General features: G+C 41.9%; 2 protein-coding genes across 4 annotated transcripts in view; both read right to left on the bottom strand.

Moving 5' to 3' along the window:
• The window catches only part of Plscr1 (phospholipid scramblase 1), a 22204-nt gene extending 2365 nt beyond the window's left edge, over nt 1–19839 (bottom strand). The window contains exons 1-8 of one of the 3 annotated variants that reach the window (XM_008851356.3): nt 19707–19822; nt 12443–12448; nt 11369–11387; nt 10358–10438; nt 7700–8007; nt 6098–6140; nt 2856–3076; nt 2582–2743 (exon numbers count right to left, since the gene is read on the bottom strand). In XM_008851356.3, coding sequence (XP_008849578.1) covers nt 2582–2743; nt 2856–3076; nt 6098–6140; nt 7700–8007; nt 10358–10438; nt 11369–11381 — 828 coding nt within the window. In that variant the 5' untranslated portion in view covers nt 11382–11387; nt 12443–12448; nt 19707–19822. Of the gene's footprint in view, nt 1–2581; nt 2744–2855; nt 3077–6097; nt 6141–7699; nt 8008–10357; nt 10439–11368; nt 11388–12442; nt 12449–17502; nt 17630–19706 lie in introns of those variants that run through there. The other 2 variants (XM_029555120.1, XM_029555121.1) reach the window with 2 other exon arrangements.
• LOC103748649 (molybdopterin synthase sulfur carrier subunit) lies at nt 15634–17631 on the bottom strand. Its single transcript, XM_029555122.1, has 2 exons — nt 17503–17631; nt 15634–16642 (listed from the first exon to the last, which is right to left on the bottom strand). The coding sequence occupies exon 2, from the start codon at nt 15966–15968 to the stop codon at nt 15702–15704; it is 267 nt and encodes an 88-aa protein (XP_029410982.1). The 5' UTR covers nt 15969–16642; nt 17503–17631; the 3' UTR covers nt 15634–15701.
• Nucleotides 19840–19959: the final 120 nt, after the last annotated feature.

Here is a 19959-nt window from a genome sequence, read left to right as displayed (position 1 = left end):
AATTATATGAAAAGGGTTTTGCTGAAATATTTAACATTCTTCATTCTTTGTTTTTTATTAAGACAGAGAGGATAAATTCTTACAGTTGATGCAGACAAATTTAAGCAGAAAAATAATGTAAATATAAAATGTTTCTCTGGCTGGGTGTGATAGTATACACCTTTAATTCTAGCACTTTAGACACAGGGGCAGGTGGATCTCTGAGATAGAGCTGGACCTGGTCTACATAGGGAGTTCCAGGCCAGCTAGAGCTACAGGAAAACCCTGACTCAAAAAACAGAAACAACAACAAAGATAGTTTCTCTGATGTACTTTCTAGAAGTCCTAAAGAAGATAATAAATTAAATTCCTGTTAGACTTCTGCTTCGAGAGAAGGATGGGTTCACGTTGGCTGATGTTTTAAATACGGCAGAGGCTCATTACCATCCACTCTCTGGAGGGATACATGAAATGCAAAGAGCCCAGAAAGACCTAGAGATTAGCCAGAGAGTGGAGAACGGCCAACACACAATTCCACAGGAGCTGCTGTCAAGGATGTGGTAGGACAGGATGGCTAGTAGGGTGGAAACAAACCAAGAAAGGCCTATGAAATCAGACTTCCAAAGTGAAAAGCCCAGGCCATTACAGAGTTGAATAGGTGGAACCTAGGCTAGAATCACTCTTAAAGGTAGATGCCCAACAAGCTATACAGATTGTGCTAAATGAGGTGGAGGTGTGTCCTTTCCACACCAGCATGAAGTACCACGAGTGGCAACCTCTCTTATAGCCCGTGCCTCAGGCAGGGTTTCAACAAATAAATGCAGGGGTACTAAGGTCACCCCAGGTGGAGGATGGAGGAGGATGGGGCCTTAAATGTAGTGAAGTTCACTTCCAATAGGAAATTGTAGTGCCATGGATTGTTACTCATCAACTTCACCCATGCCCACCACAAATATAGTACACTTTGTATTCATTAGGTTTTACTTGAAAGTCCAAATTACAGCCATCTACTTAGTTAGGCTTCTGTCTATGCATAGAACCCAGATGACCTGCAGACCATGTCATAAACACATGGTATGTAATGATGCACGATATTAGGGTTGTATGAAATATGACTTCCAGGTAATCCTCTCTTCTACATTAATATTTTATCTGTAATAACTTATTTAAATATGTAAAGCTAGTCACAAAACCCTCACATTTAAGGCAGAGGCAGGCAGATCTCTGTGAGATTGAGGCCAGCCTGGGCTATGTGGAGGGTTCCAGGTGGGCTGGGGCTAGGAAGACTGTGACAAAAAAAATTTAAAGAAACCAAACTTCACATTTAAATTTTAATTGTAGACCTCAATCCAATAGAGCCTAAAGGTACAGATAGTACTGAACGCTATGTATGCAAATAGTTTCCCAGTCATGAATCCTTATTATAAGGTTTCTTTAATAAATCAGGCACACTAAAATATTAAACAAGAATGATTAATAAAATAGAAAAATATAATATTATTCGATGATAAGATGTGAGAATAGAGGTCTCTCCCAAAAGGTTTTCTGTTCTATACCAATCCTTTCCGTGAAGAGAGTTAACAGGGCCTAGGTGATGCCATAAAGGCTGCAGAGGTCATGTGCCAGCTCCAGACTACTGTGTAAGGGTGACTTCACCATGCAGCCAGCAATAGCAGGTTTCAAAAGCGACACTAAGAATGCAGCTGTGAGTGACCTGGCGGAGGGTGTACAGGAAGAGGACATGACTCACATCCAGGCAGGAAGGAAGACAGCCTGAGGGTAAGTCACATGGCTGGGAATAGGGTACAATTTACAGATCATAAACTGTTTATTTCTGTAATGTTCCATCTTACATTTTCAGGTCACAGAGGACTGAGGCTCGTGGTAGAAATTCCAAAAACCAGAGAACTATACTTGCCTTAGAGGAGCTAAAGCTCGCAGTTCAGAATAAAGAAGAGAGGGAGGGAGAAAGGGAGAGAGAGACGGAGAAAGGGAGGGAAAGAGGGAGGACCCAGGAATCCCACTTCAGCAGCTTGGTTACTCTTCTATTTAAATGTGCAATACATAGTGTCAACATATAGAAAATAGACTGTTGTGTTTATCTGTGTAGGTGATCGTGTATGGCAGCTGCACATGGGTGAAGGCCAGAAGCTTTCCAATATCTTCCTCTCTCAATCTCCACCTTAGCTTTGAGACAGATCTCTCACTGATGCAGCTAGGAGGTTGGTATCCTCTTGTTTCTGCCTGCCCTGAAACGGCATTAGAGGAGCTTGCCTCTGTGCTAGACTCTTCCCTTGGGTGCTGGGGATCTCAACTCGGGTCCTCAGTCAGGTCCTCACAGTTGCACAGCAAACATGCAAAAATCTTAAGTGCTAGATTTAGTATTTTTCTTTCCTTCTTTTTTTGCGCTAGAGACTTCTACTTTCCACAACAGCAAGTATAACCTACACAGATCATTACTGAGAGCGACAGCCTTCATTCTGGCTAATGTAAAATACACAAGCACACATCAGTTCACACCACTAATACCTTATTAACATGCCATATAAGTATATTCTTTTCTTAGGAAAGCAAATCCCATGGACACTGTGACACTTCTTACCTCAAAATCAATATCTGAACAACAGCTGCAGACAACACATGGACCAGTAACTCTGAGAACATCCTCTTTCTTCTCATTTTGAAGTGTAAACTTCGGCAGACATGGGTGCCAGGTCTGAGTAACATAACCCACCGGCACACCAGGAGGAGCCTGGATTTCGATCTGCAAAAGCAAAGGTGTGTGTCAAGCAACCCAGTCACAGCCCAGGTTCAACGGAGGCTTGGAAACCCCTGTTCAGCCTCTGGTCAGGCTGCTCTGGTGGCTGCACACTGACCTCCTGGAGGCAGCAGGGGAAACAGCAGCTGCTGCATCTCAGGGGTCTCTCCAGAGCGATGACTTCTCGGCCCATATTATCCAGGATCTTCATGGTGAAAGGTCGAGCTGCTCCACAGCAGTTTCGAGTACAGCAGTCATTATCTTCCACTGCGAAGTAAACCCTCTGACCAAGGCTGTTCTTGATTTCGTATTTGTTGTTCGTTTCAAAGCCTGTTAAGACTAAAAACGGGAAGAAATGTTCACCATTTAGTTAAGAATACTGATATGTCAGGGCACTTATGTGGCATGTGATAGGAAATAGCCACAGCAAAGGGAGAAAGTCAGCGGGGCAGAGATGATCTGGAGTCAGGAACTGGCAGTGGGAGAGGAGGAAGAGAACTGTGAAGGAAACGGAGTCCTTGTGTGAGAGGTGGAGAGAGGGAGGGAGCATCTCCACTCCAAGGGCTCTGTCAAAGGGAGGCTCTAGTACATGGTAGGGAGAGGGGCCAAGTATGTGGACAAATGCCCCCTTATCTGACACAGCTTCTTGTATTAGGGAGGGGTTTCTGCCTGATTGCTGTGTTTATAATCTGGGAATTACAGTAAACCAATGGTTTGAGATTGTAGGGTGTGTGTGTGTGTGTGTGTGTGTGTGTGTGTGTGTGTGTACTTGACTGAGGGCTTGCTCTAAAAGTACAGGGTGGATAAGGAGAACTCAGTGCTGGGGCCAAGGGCACCCTTGTTTAGCTCAGTTAATACTTCAAATCCTGAGTTTTGCACAAGTGGAATGCTGCATAGCAACTACAGCTTCAATTTACATAAGATCTTTCTCCTCTAAGAAACCTTTCCACTTCACAGGTGCTAATGTCTTCATGGGTGACAGAGTGGTGCTAAATGCTGACACCCAGAGGGCTTCAAGCCATGGTCCTTGCCTACTGACCCACCTCACATTGGGATCCTCTCCTTCCTTAGAGCCAGGAAGGCAGAATGAATCTCCTCTCCTGTGCACAGCCTCCGTGAAATTTGGGTCATAGTTGGTTAGAACACACTTGGTTTTCCAAAATTGTGAGTGATCATATGATACTTGCAAAAGCCTCTGCTGTCTGTGTGCAAGAACTGTCAGCCCTATGGAGGTTCCTTCTTATATCCTGTGTCATCAGGAACTTGCTGAAGTGCCTGTGGGAGGGCTGAAAGGGTCCCTGAGCTCTGCATTCATAGGAACCGATAGGTAAAAAGTTGGCGGAGAACGAGCGAATGGATGATGAGGCACCGAGGCCCAGCTAAAACTCCATCAAAATAGGGTTTATTAGCAAAGGAACACATGGGGCAGATTCCCTTCCGGGCAGGGAAAATGTCTGCCCAGGTCTTGAGCTGGGGTCTTTTAAAAGGGAGGCTTCTGCCTCCTGCAGAAGGTGGAAAGATGTATTTTTTTTTTTAAGTTGGGGGGGAGTGGGAGAGCAGGACTGTTAAAACCTGTCCTCTTTAGAAATCAAAGGGGAAGCCTGCTGTGTTGGCCAAACAGTGGAGAAAGCAGAGAAAAGTCCGCTTCTCTTGACTTCAAAGACCAAGGTGCTTATCAGCTAGGTTCCCTTTTCTCAGGAGCATGAGAAGTCCTTGGGATCCTGTTGGTGAGGGGGGCCTGGCTATCTGAACCTTAACAAGAACCAGCCCTTATTTCCACACTCAGCAGTGATGTTGAGAGGGCATTTATTGTTCAATCTGCTGGCATTTTAGTATTTTAATCTCAGAAATTTTGAGTTCGTCAAAAATGTATTATATAATTTCTCATGCTCCTTCTGGTGACTTAAAAAATGAAAACAAATAAAACCCCTTACGTCAATATCATTTTTGTCTATTAAGATTTTAATGTGGTGGTCTATTAAGATTTAATGTGGTGGTGCATGCCTTTAATCCCAGCACTTGGAAGTCAGAGGTAGGTGGATCTCTGTAAGATCGAGGCCAGCCTGGTTTACCTAGTGAGTTCCAGGCCAGCTGGGGCTACAGGGAGACCCTGTCTCAAAAAGACAAAAAAATAAAAAAATTTTAAAAAAAGAGTCTTATGAAGGAAAATTGGTAATGTTGGTAATGCATGCTGTTCGCTCAGATAATGTAAAACCCAAGTGATTTCATTGTCTTTGTGCTAGTATTTGCATGACTATTTAAATAATTAAGAACATTCTTTAAAAAAAAATAAAAGTATGAAAAATACACTATAATTGTTTATATTTCATGATTTATATATACAGGTTTAAAATGTTAAGGCTTATAAATATATAAGATATTCATGTAGTATATAATACATGGTACATAGTTATTACAACTTTATAACAAAAATAACAGGCACAATAGTATAGAACATTTTTAAAACTTTAGAAAACAACTTATCAAAGCATAAAGAGCTTTCTCTAAGTAAATGTTAGTTCACAGAAACAAATTTAACAAAGTCTGCAATCAGTATGCTCTAATTTCTACTAAGGTTAAAGAAATCTGAAAACACGTAAGGATAAATTCAGCAGATATAGATTTCATCATGCTCTGATTACGTGTACACATTGGGTACCTACCCAGGGTGTCCTGCCCCTAGTAGGTGTCCTGATATAGCTAGTGGCTTCTTAACTTTCTTTTGTACTGAGGACACTGGATCCAAGAAGACATTTGGAGGTACCTGTCCTGCTCAGCAGCAGGAGTGTTCTGTGGGGAGCAGACACTCAGGGTCTCTGGTCAGCAACTCCCAGTACCACAGGCCCTGCATGAACTAGGAATCCACAGCCCGTGGGACATAGGTTTGACAGGGGTCCTTTGACCTCCCAGCAAAAGCTGTGATCAGGGCCCTAACAATGATTTTCTAAAACATGCCCATCCTGATTCCAAAGGACAGTTTACTCTGGGAGCTGAACTATTGCATAAGGTTCTGAAGTCTCAAGAGGATCAGGAAATGGCCAAAAGCAGCAGGCCTCGTGGAAGTCAGGTGATGGTGATTAGAGGTCAGCTCAGCGACTTGCAGAGCAAGAAACAAAAGACGTTTCCTTCTAAGTGAAGATTTCATGAGCACAGAGGCCAGGGTGCGAAGTCTGACAACCTGACTCCTGCTGTTCAGACCTGAACTGCAGACACTGTTCATCATGTCATTAGTGCAGAGACATGCTCTAACAACCCCCCTGAACTTCCTAGGAGAGCACTGTGGTGTGGAGGCTGATAGGCCTCTTATCTGTGCCAACTGCTTCTCTTTCTAGAAATGTCATCAGCTCCACAAATACCCACCTTCCAGAAGTTCAATTTGCTGATGAACCAGAATCTGATCTATCTGTTACAGGAAAAAAAGGGAATTATGTGCATGAGCCAGTTATCAATATTTCAGTTTGTATTCTGTTTCATATAAAACAAAAAATATATATTTTAATTTATAAAACATTTGTAGAAATTATTCACTTACAAAGATTTAGGTTCAATAAAATTAATTTATACCAAAACCTGTATTAACAAAATAGCATTCTTCCTAAAATTGCTCAAGAAATAGTGATACCACTTCAATCAATTTATTATGCTTTTTTCTACGAGATTGAAAAATGTTATGTGTGTTTGATATCATCATTCGTAGTAGGTGATAAATCTAGTATTTATGAAATCTGGATTTTATAAATGTCTATTTTAAAAGTTATTTTGTCACAAAATAATGTTAAAACTTCCTGTATTACATGCTGTTTGACTACCTTGCAGAAAGTTAAATTCATACAGACAGCCAGAGCCACACTTGATTCAATGGTTGGGTATTAGAAGGCAATTTGTTTTTATGTTTATAGGTTGGACATACTTCTTTTTAAATTTTAAAAAAAATTTTATTTTAAGTGTATGAGTATTTTGCCTGCATGTGCATAAGTACACCCGTGAGAACAATGCCTGTAGAAGCCAGAAGAGGGCGTCAGATTTCCCTGGAACTAGAATTGCAGATAGACCGCTGTTAGCAATCATGTGGGTGCTGGGAACTGAGTCCTCTAAGAACAGTCAATGCTCTTAACCGCTGAGCCATCTCTCCAGCTCCTGGACATATTTCTTGTTCCTGTTTTACCCCCTGAGTTTCCCTGATCAAACTAATGTTAAAAGTCATAACCTCCAACATATCATGCACATTCCTGCCTTTTTTTTTTTGAGACAGGGTCTCCCAGTAGCCCCAGCTGGCCTGGAACTCACTATGTAGACTAGGCTGGCCTCAAACTCACAGAGATCTGCCTGCCTCTGCCTCCCAAGTGCTGGGATTAAAGGCGTGCGCCACCATGCCTGGCTCTTCCTGCCTCTTCTTATCTGTAGAATTTATAAAAGTGGATGTTTCAAAGAACAAAAGCAACATCATAAACATGGAGCTTTACTGGCTCTAAAAATGATTCATAATTATAAGGGCCTATATCAGTGTTCACAAGAAAGAAACTGGGTTTAGCACCAAAGTTCAGATTAAAAGGCTGGTTCTACTTCCTTAGGTTTTCACCCATCACAAGGTACAGAATTTCCTGTACCACATTTTCTTCTTCTGAAAAACAGTTGTGATTATAACACCTATACGTCACAGATTTTTCTATAATGATTGAGATTATACATGTAATATGCTTAAGAAATTGAATTGAAAATAGTGCTTAATAAATATTGGCTATTGGTTATTATGACAAGTTGAAGTCAAGATCACAGAAAACATAATCACTTCACATATTAATATTTTGTTTAAAAAGTAAATCTGACCCAGAAGAATTAGGAGAATCTGTTAGCAGAAAATGTGAATTTTCTTTTTCAGACTTCTGTGAATTTTTCATCTGTGACAATTAAAATCATGAAGTACTTTTGTCTTTAACAAGTATTCCAAGCATTTCGACTTGCCTGAACCAAGTATTCTAGCCCAGGCGGGCAGTTCAGTGGAGGTGGTGGTGCCGGCATCCAGGGGGCCCCTGCAGGGCCACCTGATTGACTGTATACTGGCTGACTTTGGACAGGAAAACCACCTGGGCCAGCACCTGCATAGCCTCCTGGTGGGACTGGGTAGCCGGCCTGTGGTCCTGGATAGGCTCCTTGGGGCCCTTGGTAGCCAGCCTGGGGCCCTTGGTAGCCAGCCTGGGGCCATTGGTAGCCAGCCTGGGGCCCTTGATAGCCAGCCTGGGGTCCAGGGTAGCCAGTGTGTTCTGGAGGTCCTGAAGTAGGAACAAAAGAAGTAGTTATAACTACACACACACACAACACAAAAAAAAAATAAATCAGATTCTTAAAACTATCCCAACTATCAACAATGTGACCTCTAAGGTCAGAAATCCTATAGATTTAGGGTCTTTGTGATGCTTAAAGTTCTTATCAGTTTTTCAACCTATGGTTTTATGTCTATTTCTATTTTTGATGCTGGAGGCTATATAGAGACAGCATACTTCATTTCCTTTGAAAACTTGAATGGAAAAAAATGTGCTCTCATACCTGAGAGCGGGAAAGAAAATCAGCTACAACCTAGAGTCACTGCATAAAACCTTCCAGCACGCCTTCATAGAAAAGACCCAAAATGAGGCTGTGAGCAAGGTTTTCAGGGGCCAAAAGTGCCCCAAATAAAAGAGAACCCGGGGATTCTAGAAAACTGCATGTCTTACAAGTACAGGGTTTGGAATGGGTTTCCTCTAGCTCCTCAAGGGACAATGGGGGTGCTCCAAGATAAGAGATGGAAAAGCTTTGGAGGAGGTCTGGTGAGTTCCAAGTGGAAAGAAAGAGAATATCAACACCCCAACTGTGAGAATGACTTTGGCCCAACTTTTAAGAGAGGACCATGTCTGCCTGGTTTACTATGAGGTTAATTAAACCATTCTGTAAGTGCCTGCATTATAATCCACACTTGCTAGGAATTCTCCAACCAACATCCCTGTAAGAACTCAGAGAAGGTCTCACCATGCCCAGTCTCACATTAGAACCATGTCAGAACTACCTGGCTGTACGGAAATTACCTGTCTGTGAATCAGAGGTCTGCGGGTGCCCTTGTGCTAGAATGATAAGTGACTGGTAAGTGCAGCCATGGTTGAGAGCTACCACCTTAGAGCCTTGGCGCTTAACCAGTTCCTATTCTGTAGGAATGACTTTTACAATATAGATACAATCTGAACTAGAGACTTTTACTTAACCTTGCAAGGAACAAGTTACTGTTTTATAAAGTAAGCAAGCCTACTTGCTCTCTGATCTCTCAGGGCCCCTCCTTGCCCTCCACTCAAGACAGTGAATGAATGTGAGTATGCATACTTTACATATCAAAGAGCTGAAAGCCCTATGCTTTTCTCGTTCCAAACATTGAGAAAAATGTGTTTGTTGTTGGTGTGATAGTCCAGACCAAGGGATCAAAGGGCAAGATTCCCTGAAAGGTGGGTGGCATCTAGTCCACATTTCATGTTGAAGATAGTTTCAACAAAAGAATGAGCTAGGCCCCTGCTGGGAAGCACAGTTCGAGGGACATCTGAGGGAACAGGAACAGGGTAGTTCAGGAATGCTCTTGGCCTTAAAACAATCAGGTTGTCTGTTTTTTACGCATTGCCATAATGTGGTTTGAAAAGCTGCAATATTCTTCAATTTCAAACAACTGGATTAAGATTTGGGACCCACAAGGAGTTTTCTACAACAATTACACAGGTAAGTCAACTCCCAAGTCAGTTTGCTTGCTCAGAAAAGAAAACAAAATGCATACATCTTTCCAGCCAGACAAAACACCTTTGATCCTAATTCTCAGCATGTTCTTTGAAGATGTGGAGAGTCTGCTCTAGGTAAATCTGGGCACAACATCAACTTCGGCATTTGCAAAGGTTCAGTAATGCTGTTAACTGCATTTGCCTAAATGAAACTCTTTCAATTGTTTTATGCATTGGTTCAAAATAAAAAGCATAAAATACATACTCCTTAGCATATATTGGTATGATCACTCTGGAGTCCACCAGCCTTGAACTTGAGACCCTCCTGCCTCAGTCTATCATGTGGCTGGGATTATAGACCTGCACCTCCAGGGCTGGCTAAAAATTATTTTTTTGTCATATGTGTTCCAAAATGAAAATGAAACTCCTAGTTAACTTTCAATTTTAAGCCATCTTTTCATTTGCGTTATTCTCACTGAACACAATTATTTCTGAGCACTAATTAGCTAAAAAATCAACTATGGAAAAAAACTTTCCCAATGCCATTTGCTGATTATTATAGTCTTCAGAATAGACGAACAGTCAATAAACTATCATCTAATATGAGTATGCTAGGGTTTAGAGTAAGTGAAACATTGTTGCTAAATGTAAACTCACTCCAGACTTTACAACTTTTCTTTACAACCCTTACTTACTGTCCTCCATAAAAAATACTTCTACAGAAAACACATCGAACAAAAGAAAATTAAAAAATAGCTAGGCTGACAAAATTCCTTTAATGTAACGTCATGAAAAAGAATTACTAAATTAACATGTGTCCCCTCCCCCTTGGGGAATTCCAATTGGCTCACATTATTTTTTCTTCTTCAATCTTTTTTTTTAATTTTTTTACCTTGGAATGCTGCTGGTGGGTACGGAGGGCCATACCCAGCTGGCAGATGTGTTCCTGGGTGAGGAGCCTCCGTTTGCATGTCTGCAGTTCAGAGAGAGGTAAGTGTACATCAGCTTGGAAAGATGACCATTGGAAAGAGCAGTGCCTAATGCTGAGATGATTTTCATGTTGAATTGAAACAGGCAAAAGGAAGTTCAAAACACAAGTTGTGCCTATATCAGAACTGATGTGGAGGAGCATTTTATTTCAAACACAGGTGTAATGGTAGATAAGTTGAGAGAATTACATGTGATTTCTATTGTTTTGAAATTTACCTTAAATAGCTTAGAAAAATTGTAGAATGATCACATCCTTCCAGTGATAACTTAGTTTACTTCTGTGTATGTATAGATACATATGTACACATACTTATGTAAAATTATTCACATACATACACATTTTATTTCTATTTAGGCACATATAGACATACACACATAATTGAGTACAATTGTTTGAGATGAAAGTGAGAGCATTATGATTGGCATTATTTAAGCCTAAAACATATGTGTGGTAGGCTTAAATAATCATTTTACAAAAGGTGTATGTTGTAAAATGATGCGTGTGCTATAAAGTACATATCAAGGTGTGCGTGGGAGCATTTTGCACAATGAACTGGTATGCTACATTTATCGTTTGTTGATTGATATGGCTAGAATAACCCTATGCATGTCATGTATGCAAAGAAAGTAGAAAACTGTCTGGATAAGATATAGTATGCTCTATACAACATACTATTAAAGTTAGTAACATTTTATTTATCTTTCTCTATGGCTTTCCTGTTATTAACTAGCAGCACTGAATATTCGTGTCTAACATCTCTACAGTTGGAATATTAAACCAGACAACAGAACCTTAACGTAACACTGAAACAAACTATGTAATTCCAAGAACTGAACAAAAATTATAATAAAAGTTTTGAACAGGTCTACTGTTTCAAGGAAGAAAAGTAAACACCCAACTTAAATTACTTACTGTGCTTTTCCATGATTCAGGTAGTTCACAACTGCCTATTGTAGAACCCTGAGACCCTCTTCATTCACCCGCTACCCCCCAATCCCTCCAGACCCCCACTCATTGCTCTTTTAGCTTCTGTAAAATGCTTGGCTGCTGCTTTAGACATGCCTAGACATACCCTGGCATGCCCTGACCCCCGCCTGCTATTCCCCATCCCCCTTCCAGGAAACTATAGATTAAGCAAGCCCGAGCATAAAAACTGCCCTATAACGTAAAAACGGAGACTCCTGGCCCCACAAGTAACAGTCAGCACATTCCACAGCCCTGAGAATAGCACCTACTAGTAAGAAACTTCCAGGGCTGCATCTTATACATCCAATCGGTTTAAAATTATGTTGGTGTGCGTGGGCTCCTTGAACCAAGCAAAATGTATCTTTGGTATCTCTCCCCCCCTTTGTCTAAAACCTGAAAAAGGCTCCACTCTCCCTTACTCTGGGCTCTCAGCACGGATCCGTTGAGTTGGTGAGGTCTGAGAGCCTGAGCTTAAGCCCATAAACCTTTGCTTTTGCATTTTGGTGTGTTGGGTCCTCGGTGGTCTTTTTGGGGTCCAGTGGATGGGGTACAACATCACAAATTCATCGTCAGATATGATGGCTGGACCCAGCTGTCAGTATCCAGGTTAGTCTTTCCCACCTCTGATTTATCTGGTCTAGCCTAATCTAGTTATTCACACTTTTGACCTTGATGTTTGTCCCCAACCTGTGTTTCTCAGTAGGACTTCAGATGTTGTTGGCTGGACCATGGCAGTGACACTCCTAAGTCTTTGGAGAGTGGACCCAGGAAGGAACACCATGAATCAAAGACCCTGACTGGCAGTCAAGCTGAAGGGCAGTCTTCACAACACACACTTCCAAAATAAGTATGTGACCCAGGTCTCGATCTGAGCTCAGCTCCAGGAGAGCTGGGTGAACTTCCAGGGCAAAGGACTGGTGTCTAGAATCAAGGACGTGAGGACTGCGCTGCCCAATGCCAGCAGCAAATTTGAGAAGATCTAGCTGTTCTGTGTGTTGCTTTTTACTAGAGAACTTGGTAAAGGTTCTAATGGTGACAGTATCCTTGATCATTTAAAATGAACATGCGTTTGATGACTTCTGGAGAAACATGAGTAATAAGAATAAATTTCTACTCGGTACTTCTGACTCCCAGTGCTTAGATCCTACCTCAGTAAAGTCTAGGGAGAGGATTCTGTACTCTAAATTACGTGTCTATTGATAACTGAAGGATATTAGGCAAAAATTCTGTTACCCAACTCTTTTACCTTGAATCCTTGTGAATGAAATCAGTACCTCCTCCTCCCCAGCATACTGCACTGTGGCTGCGCTTCCACTAACTCCCTCTGCTTTTGCAATTCTAAGTGTCAAATCGATCAATCCATCAGTGTCTCTGCATAAATAAGTAAATCCAGTGTTCCCAAGAAACAAGCGCTATTTTCCACACCATTTCACAAAATTGTTTAACAGTAACAATTGTAAGTATAAACTTTCACTGCCTAGTGAAATTATTGAGTTCTAAGTTCTATCATCTCAGTTCTACGTCCACTGCATGCAAGAAGTTTGGCAGAAAAGATTCCCTTGCCCTAGAATAAAACTAAAACCTTTGCATTACTGGCTTAAATTTCTGTTTTCTCAGAACAATGGGAATACCAGTTTGTATGAACTGAGCAGAAGCCAAGGCCTGTGGCTGTTAACCAGCCTCAAAGGCAGAAATGTAAGTATTTATGGTTGTCTTCATTCAACCCCCGGCCACTACTAAGCATTAAGTAACCAGGGTATACTAAAAGGCTATGTGTGCTTCAAGCTTCCTTATATGAAGAATTGTAAAAAGAGAAAATTCACAGAAAGAAAGCCATAGTCTTCTTTGTCAACACCAAATTTCCATTATGAAAGGTTATCTGCTAGATGAATTTTCATAAAATGAATTTTCATAAAATATACCAAGGGCACCTTAACAGATGAATAAACTTTTAAAACAAACACATCTTGAAGCAGAAATGAGTAGTATCTTTTATGTAATATGTTGTATTAAATGTCTTTGAATTTTTAAAATTTGTCCTGTTTCTTCTATCACACCTCAATATGCTTTGCTTATAAAAGTTCTATGGCCTCAACTTTATATTTCTTATATTTTGTAAACAAAACCCTGCACTGGAAAAAAAATCATTTCAGTTACTGGATGTCAAATCTAAGAAGGGAAATGTTTTCATTTTAGTTTACAAATATGTATTCTTACAATTCAGTTGTTTTAGTCTTGCAACTTCAGTATGACCCAGAAATGAAAGACAGGGTAGGAAGCCAGGAAGACTTCCTGCACCATGGCGGCAGGTGGGCTGTAAGGTTCCAGGTCTTTCCCTAGTGAGCAACTGAGAAGACAGTGTTTATTCTTCCCAGAACTAAAGACTATTTCTTCCTTGCACATAAATCCCCAAACAGTGCTCATGTGTGTGTGCTTGCTCTTTTCTTCCTACTTGATTACATCGTTTTAAGACTTGAACTGTGAGGAGCAGCATGTAATGGCAAAACTGCTGCATAATAAAACCCGGGCCTGCATTCTATTCTATTAAGTGTAGCAAGAACACAACATCTCAAGCATTAAAATGGTTCCAGGCAAAATGTCAGGTGGTCACATGTGCCCCTATTAAAATAGACCCCCATGTGTCCTGTGAATGCAAGCGACCATTGTGTGGCTGTCCGCCTTGCCCCCTTCGACCTATCGGGAGCTTTATCAAGAAAAATATCACTCAGTTTTGGAAATAACTGAGTGTGTTCCTGTTGGAAATACTTCACTTTGTTAACTGTTTTAGCCGATGATTTTTTTAAATAACTTAAATACAATTTTAATTTTTAAAATATACCCCAATAAAGCTGAAAATTTTTCTCACAAAAAAACTGTTATGGAACTTGTATACTCAATTCTGCTAAAATAGTATATAGATTGACCAATCAAAAACAGGATCATTGTTTAATATAAAAATCTTGCAGAAAATTTAACATCTTTTAGTAATTACTGTACAAATGATGTTACATAAGCATCCAAAAGAAATGCTTTAATTAATAATTTCTCTTATATCAAGTTCCTTAAATAATTGTTGGCCAAATTTTGAACATCAGACACCTTTTTAACACAAACCACCTTGCTGTTAATTTTGCAACAATTTTACCTATTTGGTATATTCATAAGAATAGTAATAACTAACAACATACAAAAAACTTTATGCTATAATTATAGATTCTGTAAGAGAGCTCTCCTGAGTATAAAATACCTTAGGTATTAACACTAAATTGAAAACAAAAACAAAAACAGGAACTATTTTTAAGCTATTTAAGTCATGGGTTTATTTAGTTTACTTTTTAAATTATATAAAATATGCAATATCAAAACTGTCTGATAATGACTTTCTAGTTCTGCCAGTATTTCTGTAATATATCAATATATCTCTGATAACAATACTGTCAGTATACTGGGGCATGGGAGGTCTTTCTGAGACAGCTAAGGTTAGTGAGGCCACAGCTCAATGTGAGTTACAATCAGGAACTAGCCACAGGACAGGTGTACCAGACATCTTACCTCACATTTAAATTAATCCATTTCCTCCCTTCTTTAGTTCCGGAATATCCCCTCATCCTACACAACCATGTATTTTGCTTTCTTTTTCTCCACCTGTGTAACCTAAGAGATTGTGCTCTAGTAAATGATCTTAATTTGTGGAAAAGAAAAATCAAAACGTGACTAATAATAAAAGTTCATCACCCGGCATGGTGGCACATGCCTTTAATCCCAGCACTTGGGAGGCAGAGGCAGGCAGATCTCTGTGAGTTCGAGGCCAGCCTGGTCTACATAGTGAGTTCCAGGACAGCTGGGGCTTACAGGGAGACCCTGTCTCAAAAAAAAAAAAAGTTTATCAAATTTTGGATTCAGTGCACTAAACATGTAAGCGATTAATCCCCGCTACCCAGAAGCACTTTCTTTTCCAAGATGATGATTCTTTATTCTTCATTTCCTTTTTCCATATGGCACCTTGGCTTTTAAAGAATCAATGGCAAAGCTCATAGCTTCAAGAGATGCTGCCCTGTGAGCTGAGAACACAGCAATAATTGTGCTTGCTTCTGACACTGGGACCGAGCCAAGTCGACGGAACACTGCTATGTGTCTGACTATTTCTGTCTAACGTCACTACAAATCTTTCTGATTTCATTTTCTGCCATTGGTACATATGCTTCATATTCTAGACTAATGACTTTTTTTTTTTTGCCTTCAAAGTTATTTCTTGTAGTCCCTAGGGGGCTCCAAAGCACTAGCCTCCACTGACTGGGGGGATAATGGCAATTTCGTCTCCTGACTGAAGCAGGAGTTGCTGATCTCCAAGCTCGACATACTCTTGATGAACAGCAAATATTACCTGATTTCTAACATCAGCCAATCCAGGATGTAGAGCTTCTATCTCTTTCCACAGCTGTAATGCTTTTATTTCTTGTGGCACAGAAATGGTCTTTGAACGAACTCCTGCTATTTCAGAACCTTTTGCAAAATATAACACTTCAATCTGGCACCGCGGTACCATCTCGCTACACTCCACTCCCGAGAGCGGACTCTAGCTTGATGATTTTTAAATAATGGTTTTGTTGCTCTTGTTTTGAAAAAGTTTCAGAATGTTTTCAGGGAAATGGGGAAAAGTAAATCATATTACATGTATGCAAATGGGGAAAAGTATGTAATAAATTCATATTAAATTGATTTACAATTGCTCCAGAATAAGAAACTTGAAAGGTAACCAGACACAATATACTATATAGATACAAGTAGTATATAAATATAATTATATATGAATCTCTGTGAATGTTATTCCATTAGAAATCACAATCCTCATTGCTTCTCTGGGCGTGTGTGTGTGTGTGTGTTCACATGTGTGTGGACACATGTACACATGTTGATGATCACAGGTGAATTTAGCAGTCTGAAGTTGGTTTATTTATTTATTTATTTATCCAGGTAGCATCTTTCACAGAACCTGGTGCCTGCCAATCTCAGTAGTCTAGCTGGCCAGCATGCCTGTGTGATCCTAGCCTCAGTTTCCCCAGAGGTGGAATGACAGGTAGTGACCACACCTGCCTGGCTTCTAAGTGGGTTATAGGGATCCAAACTTGGGTCTTCATGCTTGCACAGCAAGTCCTTTGTCCATTAAGCCATCGACCCAGTTCTTCTCAAGGTTTTCTGATAATATTTAAACATTCCCACCTGGGACAGAAAGAAACAGTGAGGGGCTGTGATGTGTATGTCTTCACAGCTAATAGCACAGCAAAAAGCCATCTCTTGGGATCCTAAAATTGCTCTTATTGCTTTGGAAAGTATTTTGGAATATTATAACACTACTGCACCTAGAAAATTAAGTACAAACTAGATTCAGGTTTTTTAATCAGAATTGATTTATGAAAATGCCCAAGAACACATGGCTGTCCTCAAATCATCCAACACACAAGGTAAGCAGCTCCCATTTTTCTCACAGCACAAATGGCAATATATGCTCTGAAATACTTCAGCAACACTCGCCTGCTCTAAAACCATCACCAGAATTTCAGGTGCCTAGCTTCCTACCACCAAGCAAGAGTGACATCCTTATCCTTGGGGAAAGGAGAAAATTTGCAGTGGGCAGAATTTGTGAACTTAAGTCACAAATCAAACAATTTTCATGGACTTCTGGTTATGTTTTAGGTAAATTTCATGCATTGAAAAGGTCTGGTAATCATTTAAACAGACATTTGATGTGTCAAATTGTGGGTTTGGTGACTTTGCTGTATTTGCACAAATGGGTTGCTGCAAGGTATGGGTGAGCATTTAGGGACACACCACCCCAACTGTAAGTGTGTGCCCGAAGTGAGTTGCTATAAATGTTCCTAGTAACAGGAAGTAGTCAAACAAAATTTCCCTTGTTATTTTAAGCTCGAGAATAAAGGCAAACACATTTACAATCAATTGGGTGAAGCACATTGTATAATAAACTTTGAATAAGAATTGATCACACACCCAATGAACCCACCAAGAAAGTAGTGATTGAGGCTCCACAGAAACAAGTAAACCGAGAATAAGCAAAAACTGACCTCCACATTGAACTGCTTATTGGGTTCCTGTATTTTTCCTGATAAGCCATTCTGGGAAGTCACATGTTCTCTTGTTGATCTGAGTTATATTTCTTTCTTACTTATAAATGAGGCAACATACAGAATGAAACTGCTGTTCGGTGCCTCTAGGTCCACTAACTAGCTGATGGTTTGTGTTCACATATTCATGCTCCTGTTTCTGTTCACTAAAAAAAAAATAAATAAAAAAATTTAAAAACTTCTAATGTTAGGTAAAATTTGTTAGCTAGTATTTTAAAGGGATTTTTCTACTCTGATAGCAAAGCCTTGAATTCCAGTTTATTATTGTGGGCAGTATTTTTGTACCTAGGTATTGTTTTCAAAGAACTTAATTCGAAAAATGAAAAGAACATTTGCTAACACTCACTAACTAGGGTTGGTCTAATTGAGCACTAGTCATTCAACACTACTACGCTATGGAAGATGTATACACACCCATACATACTTACATAAACATTTCCTGAATATTCACTTTGTACACACCTGTTTGATTTCTTGGGAATACTGGTGGTTGGCATACAGCATGCAAGGCTCTGCCCAGACACTTTAGCAATGCACCTGGCTGCCCAGGGCTGATGATAAGACAGCTAAGTATTATTATACAAAATACTATAAGTGCTGTGGGTGAAAGTGATGGTGGCCCAGAAAGGTAGACTAGACAGGGACACTGATTTCAGACAGTAGCAGTGTTGGTACTGTCAGGAAAGATGAAAGTCAGATTTGAGGAGAAAAAAGGTTTACAATCAGCCAGGCCAAGGAGCGACGAGTGTGGGTGTGCGGTGGTTCACTACAGACAGGTGGGATCACACAGGCAGAAATTTTGACTAGCATCTGGCCTCATTCAAGGGACTGCATAGTCCATGAGTTCCCCAGAGGAAGGAGAAGTCCCTACTGGAGTGCTGGGGAGGTGGGCAGAGGACAGTCATTCAGGGCAGTGTTTTGTCTCCACTTTAAGCTACTTCCTGGAGCCTGATGCGCCTCCCCGCCCCCACCCCCACCCCCGTGTACTTGGGGCTTTGTCCACCTGCAGGAGTTCTTATCTGGTTTAACACTCATTTTCTTGTATCTGTTCGTTGTTCACAGCCCACAGCTGCTGTAAGTATCCAGATAGGAACCTCTGCTGTTAGCAAAGTTCAAGATGGAAAACAGTCCCAACCTTCTCAGTGAGTGTCACTTCTGCCTACAGTACAGCTCCAATAGAGAAACCGGAAGAAAGCTTGTTCCTGGAACCAGGAGGTGGCCTCGCTCAGACTTCTAGAAATAACAGCATATAAATAAAACCACATGCGAGCCAGGTAAAGAGCTGGGAGCAAGAGGGAAGTTCTCAAATATCCGCACAATAAAGGCTTTATGCTTCAGTCTCTACGCAGTGTAAACGAGTGCTCTAGAACGTCCACTGATCGACGCAGAGGTGACTTAACTAATTCCTGTAAGTCTTGTTACACAATTGCCGAACACGTATGAAGACACCGGCTGAGTCCAGAAGGTGCAGTAGCAGAGGCAGGGTCACACTGGGGCAGCGTGTGACCGCAGCCGGTGTACCCCACTCTGACCTCCACCCTCTGTCTTTCTGGTCTGGAATTCTGACTCCCACGCACAGTTTGGGCTCTAGCCCTACTGCCAAGAAACGGGCAAGGTCCGTGAGAGCCGGCAGGGTTTTCGGATGGTTCCTCCTCTTTTCCCGCCTCCCTTTCCAGTGCTCGGAAATCAACCAACATTTCGCACACGGCTGGCAAGGGTGCGGTCACTGAGCTACACGCCCAGCTCCAAGAGGATCCTTCCCGGATCCCTGTCCCTGAAAGCCCGGCTTCTGGCCCTGACTCCAGGCTGTGCCGGGCGGGAAATCAGGGAGGATAAGCCGAAGCGGGGCCCGTGGGGTCTTTCAGGAAAGTGACCCCGGCCATCAGAACGGTTCTGCGCGGCTCTGGGGGAGCCCCGGGGCCCGCACGGCAATAGCTGGCAGCTCTGTCCACTTCCCGGTCTCTACCGCCTGTCTTCTGACGCTGGCCCCGCGCTCCAGCCCCCATCCTCTGCCGCTAACAGCCCACGGGCCCCGTCTCCTCGCGGGCCCCCAGCATCCCTGGACCCCGCCCGGGACGCGTGAGGCCTGCGCAGATCCAGCCGGTCCCGGGCGGGGTCCCGGGGCGGCACAGAGCGCTGCTCACCTGCTGCTGCTTTCCGAGCGCAGCGCGGGAGCCGACCGCTGCGGGATGCCGGGGCCGAGAGGTCGAGGGTCGCAGCTCCCGGGGACAAGCACGGAGACTCTGCGGGGAGCGGCGACTGGCGGCCGCGGCCGGCGCTTCCCGGGTCCCCCGACTGTGATGGAGGCCGGCGACCCTGGAGGAGGAGGAGGTCACGGGACAGCTCCGGAAGCCGGTGGCAGCGCGAGAAGTGCGGTTTTGAGCATCGGGGCGGGAA

The sequence above is a fragment of the Nannospalax galili genome, unplaced genomic scaffold (genome assembly GCF_000622305.1).
Source record: "Nannospalax galili isolate Female #2095 unplaced genomic scaffold, S.galili_v1.0 scaffold1566, whole genome shotgun sequence".
In the NCBI taxonomy this organism is placed as follows: Eukaryota; Metazoa; Chordata; class Mammalia; order Rodentia; family Spalacidae; genus Nannospalax; species Nannospalax galili.
This window is presented reverse-complemented; position numbering and strand designations above follow the sequence as displayed.